Raw genomic sequence first — 11,551 nt, 5'->3', positions numbered from 1 at the left:
AAGTATGGCCTGCAAGGGTACAAGGTAGGGAGGGACGGGCTTGTTAACGACATTTTTTGGGCGGTAAAGTACTCCGAGGTGTCAAGCGGACTGGTGGACACGTTACGTACAATTTCTAGTTCCGGTATGGCTGACCATTTCCGGTGAGTTAAATAGGATTCTGGTTATTTAATACCCTTACTGACACCGATTTAAATATTCTAACATAATTTCGAGTAAAATTTGAATTCTCACTAAAAATGCTCAAACCTTCGCACTACAAAAGTTCACTCCATATATTTATTTTTAGTACGATATATATTTTTTAACTTGGTCACGGTAAATTCAATTTGTGCCCTTATTATAACAGGGCCCAACAGGAAATTATCGACCGAATTCGGGGTGAAGGAATCTTGCAAGCCTTCATTTCTGGATTTTTTGAAAAACAGGAATCACAAAAAGAAGCAGATTATGAGGACGAAAGTGACGATGCGAAGGATGACGGAATGGATAGTAAGACCAAAAAGGAAATGAGAATCCTAGAAGAAATTAAGGACAGCATAAACTCCATAAGCTTAAAATTTTCGAACGGGGCTGAACCTATAACACTGAGAAATTATTTACCTCTCTGGCTCTTCTTATCAGTTGGGTTCTTATTGTCAGGGTTGAGCTGTTGCTCAGAAATTATTTGTGGCATGGAGAAAAAGCGGACAAAACGATTGAAAAAACATTTCAGGAATATTTATTTTTAAAGGTTAAACAGCACTATTACATGTTTGTTAAGCAAAGTCCGGGTATTCGTCCCCTTGCCTATGAGTCAATCTAACGTTTGAAGTTTTCAGTTAGCTTGTTTTCCTTTGCATTTGGTACTTAAGCAGATTGAAATATGTATTAATGTTGGAGCTTGATTTTCAATGGTAGTTGCACACAATTTTGTAAATGTTATATTTATATATTTATGTATGTATGTAAGCATTTACAAATTTACGTAAGGACAAGATGCATACATATATACATATGTATCTATATGAATTTGTCTAGCATCTACATATAAATATGATTCCTTTGTGCATTGACAAGATTATTTATATACACACAGGGATAAATGTGCACATTTGTAAAAAAAAATTGTCGGATAGTTAACAAAGTTCGCTATGCACATACCTAGGTACCCATTTATGTCAGTAAGTACATAAAGAAATACAGATGTATATAAGTACACGTATATATAAATACATAGGTACATATATAGTGTGAACATATGTACATATCCATAATTAATTGTGGCACGTTAAATACAAAATTATCTATCACAGTTAATCAAATTTGCACCTCAAAGTATAATACAACTATGTATGTATATACATAAGTACATATACGTACATATTTGCAAGCCAACCATTTAACTTGCCATTTAGGTTCCAACTGAATCACACGTCCAATTTAACTAATGAACACTTAAATAGACAATCATATTTCTCACAAATTCATTCGCTACCTTATAAATCTCCCATCTCAATATCCACCCCATAAACATTCTAATTTTCAGCTCATTTCCAACGAAATCTAAATTTGAGTAGGTCCAAATTATCGCTTCATACCGAAATTTCATCTCGTCCTGACTATTTTTCAGAACCCATACTTCTTTCCCAATATATTTCTCCACGCTCTGAATTAACCTTTCTTTCGACTCGTCATAAATTTTGACCACTCTCTCAGCAAAGTCTGGGAGAAGATCTTCACCTCTTGACGCACATACCAGAACGATGTCGTCAAATGATAAGCCATATTTTCTAAAAGCGTCCAAATTATTTCTCAACCATTCGTTCGGATCGTTGACACGGTCCGCGTCCGTCAACACCTAACCGAAAAACAGATACAATTTAAATTTCTAATTGTATTTAACCATGCGAAAATAATCTTACCAAAATTATAGGAATTTCATTTCGTGTAAGCAGTTCCACAAAAAGTTTGTAATTCTTGACAAAAGTGTCCGTAATGCGGCCAATTCTCATAACAAAAATCATAAGATGTAAGCCCGATCCGTGTTCTAGAAATTCTATAATTTCGACCAAATTGGATATTGTCTGCTTCATGTCGCACGTTCCGAACCGTTTCTGAGTAAGGCCGGCGAACTCGTAAAATTTATAACTTTCTGCTCCATGCTCTTCGTATGATAAGGCGAGAGGCAATTCTGACGCGGTACTTGGGATTGTGATCCCATCATTGGAAATCATGTTTGCAACGGAGCTTTTCCCGACACCTAATTAATTAAGTTAAAATGCATTAGAGAGGCAATTCATTAAGTCCTTGGTAACTTTATAAAATCCGTAAATTTTGTGAAGTAGGTAATTTTACACGCTTTTACAAAATAAAAAGACGCCCTCAATCTGAGTAAGCTTACAAAAATTGTAAGCTAATTTTCCTTACAAATATTTCTAAAAGTTTGGAAGTTTATGGTTATACAGATTTTATGAAGTTACTAAGGACTGCGTGAATTGGCTCTAGTTTTATTAATAAACACAAAGCAAATTAATAATTAATGTTAAGTTAAGCTAAATACAGACCATCGTCTCCAATTATGAGTATCTTCTTGACTGATCCGTTCCATTCAACTGTTTTCCTTTTCTAAAATTTAATTCTAAAATCACTTACTCAAAATTTTCACAGATTTGCAACAAAGAAACGTTACTTACCACCGCTGGAACCAGTTCACATTCCAGAAAATTCCAGTAAATAACGAACCCAACTAATGCAGCCAAGATTGACATAAATATTTGCTTCTTTACGTTCGGCTCATCTTTTTCATTTTTCTTTTCCGTATGGATATTTCGGGCCAATGTTTGGCCCGAATTTTCAGGGAGTGTGACCGGGTTGGGGTTAGCTTCCTTTTGGTTTTTATGCGACTCCTCCATGGTAATGCTGAATGGGTATCAAAATCTATGCTTGATGATCAGTTCGTGATGTGTCGTCCTTAATGTAATTGAAATATCTATACGTTCATATAATTTAATATACTTAAATACACACGACCAAGCAAGTTGCAAGTGTTATGTTATGTTATAATTGTTGTTTAATCAAAACTTGTTGTTCGTTCGCTCAACTTCACAAAACGAATTTATTTAGTCGCATAAAAATTGCTTATCTTCCGTATCGCGTTTGTGCTGAGGTACATAGATGTACACACTAATATACTTACGTATATGTAATCAGTCCATTAAGCTTTATACAGTAAACTTTTACTGCCATTAAACTTTTACTATATAAACTGAAAAATATTACGTATTCAGTGTAAACATAATTATGTATGTACATACAACCGGGTTGCATGATGTGGTCGACAATCAGTAGTACAAAAGGCGTTAGGACATGGTTTTGACGAATTCATACCTTAATTGCGGGATGGTTTTTAGTTGTAGAGATTTCTAACATTTTTTATGTGAAAGCCCATGTCTCAAACTATAGGTAAGCATATCTGGCTTCCGATTTTATGTACTCTGCGAAATGAGGAAACGTCAAATTTGGAGAGGTGTCCTTTTTTAGTTTTCCAAACCAGTGTTCTTATAAAATGGCGTTGAACAAAATATTTTTTTCTGAGGTCCTGGTGCAAAAATCGTCTTTGCGACTATTATCAGTGGACTTAGCATGCTTTTCACTATATAAAACCACTTTTGTATCATGCTTATCTTTTAAGTCCCTTTTGTAGTCTAGCTTCATACTTGTCTTAATGGAATGCTCTCTTGAACGCAACTCCTCGACTTTAAAGGCCCCCACATTTTAGGACTTTGATGCTAAAAATCCCTAACGTGGTTTTTATCCAAGGTAGAAATTGTATGTTGCATTGTAAGTACTTTTGATAAAATTTTGATAAGTGGTTACACCCCAGGAAATGAGTTTCCATCAAACCCTATAAAATTTTTACAAAAGTTCTCCTCGAAATTGAAGCGGAACTTTAAATTTTTTTAACTAATCAAAACGCAGTAATTTTATTATTTTGTCACTTGTACCTTGTAGGTAAAATAGTTCTGCAGCAGGGAACACAAAAAAGTTATTAAAATTTGTTTTCAACAAAATTTGACCATTATTTTCCTAAATTAGTTCACGAGTTTTTTTACTATTCCCCGTCAGCTGAGTAGCTAGGGTCCTTCTCCAAAACTGTTTACACAAAATCTTCACTGTTTAATTTAATATTACTTGAGACACTTAGAGCTTTGCCCTCAATCTTCATTTGACCTAGTGGGTCCGCTTTAAAGGTCAGCAGGTCAATTTTCCTGTGCACGGTCCGATTGATCACTTTTCATGAAAACGTATCAGCGACGATGGAGGCCCAACGTTATGTAATTCATTGTGGATTCTTTTATTATTACATGCAATGATTATCAAGGGTTGTAATATTCACAATCATTCACCTCTGACCTCTTAGGTTATCATGCTATATGAGTAATTCAGTTTGGAAAGTGTTTTTTTGGCTCCTTCAAACTCTGGGGGCACTGGAGGGGGCATTTATAAAGCTATCGGCCCAAAATTTTAAATATATCTTTTTGAGAGTATTATCTTGCAACTGACCAAAAATCAGTTCAAAATTCAACTCCCCGCCAGAGATATTCAACCGCGAATTCGTCAAAACCATGTCCTAACGCCTTTTGTAAAACTAATCTCAAAATAATTAACTTTGCAACGTTTTAGCATCGATATGTATTACATATCTTGTTTTCAATTCAGTCAGCATGGAAAAAAGTGCATTGTTCGTTAAAGTTCAACTCAAATCCAGGGTTGCAGAAATCTCATCTCACCTTCATAAATCTCATCTCACTGAGATATAGTGAGAAATAGTGAGACATGAGAAATATGAGAAATAGTGAGATTTATGAGCCATGCACTAGCGCCACCTAGCGGACGAGGTTATGAACTACAAGTTTATCTCATTATTTCTCATATTTCTCACTCAGCCCCAACTGAGATAAATGATATAAATCATTAAATCTCACTAAATCTCACTCAGTGATATATATCACTTGTAACCCTGCTCAAATCCCATGAGCACTTTTCGTCACATCATCTCTATAATTGCAAAACGTATTTATGTATTTGAACCTCCACTGACTGAGGTTCGCTTCACTCTGAAATATTTGGACACTATCCGGATAAGATAATACATTATAAACTCATTAAACTCAAGTTATCAAGCCGTAATCTGAAATTTAGTTAAGACGCCGAGCCACCTAAAACATGGGAAAATTTGGTAAGAAAGCTTAGCTTTATAATTTTTCCTGAAATTACTGAAATCCATTTCTAATTATGTATGATTTCCTGCAGAGGTAATTGTAATAGCGGGAGTCGTTTTGTATGTGGCATATCTTTATCAACCAAAACCCCCTCTTCCAGTCACTCCTGACCTAGATTTCTGCCCCTCGGAGGGGTTTGAGGTAATAAGTTTGTGATGAGTCCAGAAAATCAGACAGCACAAATATGTTAACTTTTTCGTATATGTACATAAATATTTTAACAAAAATGCATAACCTACTTTATGTACAAATAGATTGGTAAAGAGCAAATTCATACCAGGAAATGAAAAATAATTGGATAGTTATGTTGTTCTTTAAATTATCAAAAAGCAGGATGAAATAATTCTGTCTTCATTTTTGTAGGAAAAAACCCAAGATGCTTTAAAATTGTTAAGAAACGACCAGGAAAAAAATGTTATCGTATTTGGCGAAACAGGTGAGCAAATAAATACAAACATATGCACGTAAATGATAAATTCTAATATATTTAACTTATTTCGTCTTGAAAATTTATTGCGAATTTGCGCATCTACAAGGTCAGTATTTAGTTCGCATTTTTCTCAAAATTTCGAATGTGAACTTGTAATGATCGTTCCAAATAAGTAGAGTATTTATTATATAATGCATTGATACAGTATATTTACATATGTAAGTGAGCTGAACCAGCCCAACCGTTTCACAAACGCAGTTTCCATTATTTAGCGAAAGGCAGAGTGAGACTCGGATTCTGGTGGGTATCCACCACCACCGCTGACTGTCGTTGCCAGTGCCGTATGGTGGTCCGTCTCACTTCTCACTCTCTTCAAATTGTTTACCGGGATTATGAACCAACTCGTGTTGAGATGCTTTTCATCTCTTACACGAGTTGGTTCAGTTGATAAATCGTTGAGCTTAAGTTTTAAATTTGGGGCGAATTGGACAAACTAAATTTGCTTATCTTAAAAACTGATAAGCGCAGTGATAAGCCCGATAGCGTTTATTTTCGAGTGGATACTACCATTATATATTCAGATAAGCTTAAGTTTTAAATTTGGGGAGATTTGGACAAACTAAATTTGCTTATCTTAAAAACTGATAAGCGCAGTGATAAGCCCGATAGCGTTAATTTTCGAATGCATATCATCATTATAAATTCAGAAAAGCTTAAGTTTTAAGTTTGGGGCGATTTGGATAAACTAAATTTGCTTATCTGAAAAATTGATAACTTCGTTGATAAGCCTCATAGCGTTAATTTTCGAATGCATATCATCATTATAAATTCAGAAAAGCTTAAGTTTTAAATTTGGGGCGATTTGAGGCTGTTTTAATAGCTTCTATGTAGTTACCTTTATGTATATCATAAATACCTATACATTGTTACGGCTCCTGCCGTATAAGCCCCTCCCTCAGAAACTTTGACCCCAAAAAAGTCATGGTAGCGGTCATTTCGCAGCGGACAACAAAAGCGGAAAATGTGGCACTTCTGACGAAGAAAAATCTGGCATCAGGTTGTCAGCCGCGAAATGACCGCTAAGGTCACTTTTTTAACGATTTATATGTAGGTCGAAAAACCGCCAATTTTCGAATTTTGAAAGTCTTGATGCATCAAAATGTTCATATTCATGAGGGAAGTCAAATGTCAAATGCAAGTTGGTATCTACTTCTTTCTGTACCGAGTGTACATTGACCTTCTCATTTTTCCCAATTTTCTTCCCCAATTTTTGAAGGGGGTGTGGTTGAATATAATTCAAAAACAGCTATGCTATATTAATCCCCCCACCCAAAACTGAATTTGTAATTTTTTATGTGCAATTTGGTGAAATCGATGCGAAAAAGACTTGCACTTTTGGCTCATTTTGTACCAAGTGTAACATTAAATCTGCAAAGCTAAATAAATGTGCATAGTGAAGGGCAAAGGTTTAATTTAGTCACTCAACATGACAATCAGGTGCATGCATCAATCAAACTTGATGCCTGATAATCTGTAAATAATACTAACATGGATCAAATCAAACTATGAAATTCATCACTGCACAATTGCATACATATTTCTTCATAGGGTCATTTTTCAAAAAATCTGACATTAAATTTCCTAAATAATATAATTATAATTAGTTTTTCCGTTAACAATATTTTGCAGGTGTTGGAAAGAGTTCTCTCATAAACATGATCGTGGATAAGCAGATAGCTGAGACATCCGACAAAGCTGTCGGATGCACTTTTGAGCACCAAAAGTACAGCTTTCTCAATTACAATATTTTCGACACTGTGGGTCTCGGTGAGCCAGAGGGAGGAACCGTCAGCACGAAAGATGCCGTTGGGAAACTCCTCGAATTAATAACTGTGCTAAAATCCAGTCCTGGGATCAATCTGTTAATCCTTGTAATGAAGAAGGGAAGAATCACTGAAAGCTTGAAGACAAATTATGAACTTTTTGTCAACATTATGACGGAAAAAAAGGTTCCGGTGTTTTTGGTAATTTGAAAATGAAGTAAATTTACTACAATACACATATAGATAGAGGCCCCTAAAAAATGGGTTTCTTCAACGTTTTTTTATATCATAGAGCGTACTCACGTCAATCTCGCAAATTTAGCGTAGGATGAAATTTTGCTAAATTTTGCAAAGCTTTTCTGTGAAGCATTGGGATTTTTTCACAAATTTTCCCAGAAAATGGGAATGTTTTAATTTCACAAAATTTCGCAGAACAAACTCATCCTCGCCTTCAGCAAGAGGAATTACAGAAATCCATGGAAAAAACATCAAAATATGTGATTTTATAAGTAGATTTGTGATGAAGTCAGATTTTGCGAATCCCGTTCCTTTTACGATACAAATTTGTGAGCTTCGTAAATTTGCTCAAAAAGTTGCGATGCTAAATAAGATGTCATGAGTACGCACATAATTTCAAAATTGTTTTTGCATTCGTAAATATTTGGCTACTTCTTACAAAAGTCACAACGATATAAGTTTGAGCCATGGTAAAAGGAATTCAAAACAAAAAAATGCATTTTTAAATGTATGAAATTATGTATAAACTTTGAAGTAGGACTCTGATAAATATTCCTTTGCATTAATCTCAAACATAATTTGTGTCCACAGGTTATAACCCATGCTGATGGGGAGAAGGAAAAGAATAAGTGGTACGTCGACAATGTGGACCATTTCAGGAGACACAAAGCCCATTTTCATGACGTTACCACCGTTTGCGCTAAAAAAGGCGAAAATGTGCATAAAAATATGCAATGTTATTTTAAAAATTGTTATGCTGAATCCAGATACAATGTTCTGACCTTGATCAAGAAATACTCGTTGGCAGAACCGTACCAAATTAGGGGGTTGACATTTTCGAAAAGAGTGGCCTCCATGGTGAATATCATAACTGACTTTTTTGGATATCCTCGAACGCTATGGGAAGAATTGTACGAGTTCCTGCTTGACCTTGGTTTTAGTGATGTAGATGCAAGGAGAAAGTCAAACGCACTTTTTAACTGATTGTATATAAAAATTTTATTCAATCAAGTTTTATTAATTTAGAAATCTTAATTAACATAAGTTAATATATAATATGTCCTATGTTTAGAAGTTTAAAATAAATTCCCCAGGGCCTAGAAATGATTAAAAATGTGCTGATTTTGACAATGAGTCATCGAGTCCCACATTTATGTATTAGCCTATTTAGATTCAAATTGTTTCTTCCAAAGTTGCTGTATTTTGAGATGATCCTTGTAAGGATAACAATTTTCAATATCTGTCATACATACATACGTATTTACTGCTGCCTACATATATTCGTACTGGTCATTAAAGCGTGGAAATTTAGTAAGAACTTACATATGTATGTATACAAAGCATAAATTCAAGGTAAATTACATTTTTTAATCCTCCAAGGTCGACTTCCGCTTCTTACTTGGACTCGCGACATCCAACATCATCTGAATATGTAAACAACGAAATACAACGATTGATTGGAAATAAAATAAAATGTTTATACATTCTTGTAAATATCTAAATAAAACACTCACTAATAATTACATTGAAGCCCTTGAGATCCATTTAGAAACCAAGTCTCACAATCCTTCAAGTGCGAATTAATTATGTTGAAATGACCCATGAAATATCAATATCTGACATATATTCTGATATATATTCTTCAGTCATCAATGGAAATGACCCTCCTAAAAAATTGCATGTTCGTCTTGAATTTTTCGCAGCGAGTCCCACTGGAAATCTATGTGCAAACACCGTCCTTGTCAGGTCTGCCGTGTGGCCAAGTTGAAAATATTTTAACTCCATTCCCACCCACTCCCCGCCACGATACATCGCACATGCCTCCCAACATTTGTCGTTAGGCATAGGCAATTATGCTCATTGTATTTATTGTGCTCAGTCTAATGTGGAAAATTTATATATTTTCATGCAGCATATTTTCGTATTATTTCTTGCCATCTGCTGCAGACTATTCATTCACCTGTTAAATTTTAACTCCCTTGCAAGTCTTACTGCCTCCTCTCAAGTCATTATGATGGAAATTGGAACTTCTCTCTTTAATTTCGAACCCATCCAAAAGCATTCTCAAAATTATACAAAGCGATAACGTCATGAGATCAGCAATGGAATAGGACAATAATTTATTCTATCTAAGCATATGCATTCCCCAACGATACATCTTAATATTTGCGACTACAGCAAATTTGAAAATTAGCGTTGAATTAATACCTCATGATACGATAAACTGTATTGCGTATTTTCTAAATACTAGGTGGAATTCCTCGAATAACTAAATACTATATCGGGTGTGGAACATGCGAATTGGCGCATTATGTTAAAGTTCTCGTACTGCACTTTATCAGCGTTTAAAATTTCTGGTTTCAAATAACTGAAACCTAGAACCAGCGTTTGTGAAACTGATATATTTTACGTCGAATTGTATAAAGTTACAACACTCAAGTATTGAAGGAATTCAAATTAATTAAAAATCCCCACTATAGAAGTGTCTTTAGGGAATTTTTTGTCTAAATTTGTTTTTGCCCGTATTCTGCCATCGATATATTGGTTTGTCCTTATTACCATTAGGACATGTTAGATAGTAAAATATTATTATAGATTTGATGTTATCATGAAATGAAATTTTAATGAAAACATGAAATTTTATTGCTATCAATCAATTTTTTTCTGAATGTAAATATTTGGATTTATTTATTTAATCAGTTAGTTTAAATACATTTCGTATTATTTTTGGAATGCACTAAACATAACTATCTCATATACCTGACATCTTCCTGCAGGAAGCGCAGTTTCACAGAGTTTTTTTCATAGCATGCTATGAAAAAAACTGTGAAACTGCGCTTCTTTCGTTATTACTTACTGAATTGTTTCCATCTTATACTTAGCTTTTCACTTCGATGTGCACATATCAATTGTATCGGGCAATTGGACTGAGAAGATAACCTGATATGCTATATTGTACATATGTAGAGTACATTATCTATTACAATAGATAATGCTACATAATATTGGTAAATTTACAATTAATATAATATGCGTACCTATATTTGTATGTATGAGCAGTTTAGCTTGCATGGATACCGCGTAAATATTTAATCTATTTAGTGACGTTAAACGTACCAAGCAATTTATGTGCAACTGGAGTACCGAATTCGGTATCGGTCAAAGATTCCATTCAGTTTTGCCGTTGCTAAATCTTTCTTGAGCACATCCCAAGATGACATTATCTTCGACGGGTAAACTTCTGGTATAAACTGGGCCAATTTCTTACTCCATGTAATATTTTTCGTGCCTTGAAGCCATGCGAGATAGAACTCAGGGGGTCTGTCTTCAACTTTATCCACATTCGTCTTGTATTCTAAAATTTGTTTGATGAATTCATGCATGGGATCACTTTCGTCCATGGATTTTAAACGAGCAAAAAATTCGTCGGTATCCAGCACCTCAACAGTTACGCCAAATTCCAATGCAATTTCGTCAAATTCACGTTCGTCACCTGTTTAATTTGATTGACAAATTAATATTTTTAATACGCATGTAAATAGAAACAACAATTGTAGATTATTATGCAACTTACCTAAGTCTAGTTTAAGTACATTGTACAAGCCACTTGGAGCCTACTCATTGAAAAATAATTTCATTGAAAATTCTGCACACAAATCAACAGGCAACATGCAAAGAGGCACATTATGTGCAGGCATAAATCCGAGATACATATATGCCAAGAATCGAATCATCAAAAAATTGTACAATTGGATATTGCCACCAACTTCACTATCGCCACCTATGTTTGATATTCG

General features: G+C 34.6%; 2 protein-coding genes across 2 annotated transcripts; one reads left to right on the top strand and one right to left on the bottom strand.

Annotated features, from left to right (window-relative positions):
• Positions 1–705: 705 nt before the first annotated feature.
• On the bottom strand, positions 706–3,111 carry LOC110861963. The gene is made up of 4 exons (XM_022111101.2): positions 2,676–3,111; positions 2,547–2,607; positions 1,905–2,242; positions 706–1,840 (listed from the first exon to the last, which is right to left on the bottom strand). Exons 1-4 carry the CDS (start codon positions 2,892–2,894, stop codon positions 1,427–1,429), a joined length of 1,032 nt encoding a protein of 343 aa, XP_021966793.1. The 5' UTR covers positions 2,895–3,111; the 3' UTR covers positions 706–1,426.
• Positions 3,112–4,974: 1,863 nt separating this feature from the next.
• LOC110862874 lies at positions 4,975–8,888 on the top strand. The gene is made up of 5 exons (XM_022112088.2): positions 4,975–5,221; positions 5,296–5,405; positions 5,628–5,700; positions 7,384–7,718; positions 8,346–8,888. Exons 1-5 carry the CDS (start codon positions 5,209–5,211, stop codon positions 8,736–8,738), a joined length of 924 nt encoding a protein of 307 aa, XP_021967780.1. The 5' UTR covers positions 4,975–5,208; the 3' UTR covers positions 8,739–8,888.
• The last annotated feature ends 2,663 nt before the right edge of the window (positions 8,889–11,551 follow it).

Source organism: Folsomia candida, unplaced genomic scaffold (assembly GCF_002217175.1).
Source record: "Folsomia candida strain VU population unplaced genomic scaffold, ASM221717v1 Fcan01_Sc001, whole genome shotgun sequence".
Classification (NCBI taxonomy): Eukaryota; Metazoa; Arthropoda; class Collembola; order Entomobryomorpha; family Isotomidae; genus Folsomia; species Folsomia candida.
The sequence above is the reverse complement of the archived record's forward strand: the minus strand, read 5'-3'. Positions and strand labels throughout refer to the sequence as shown.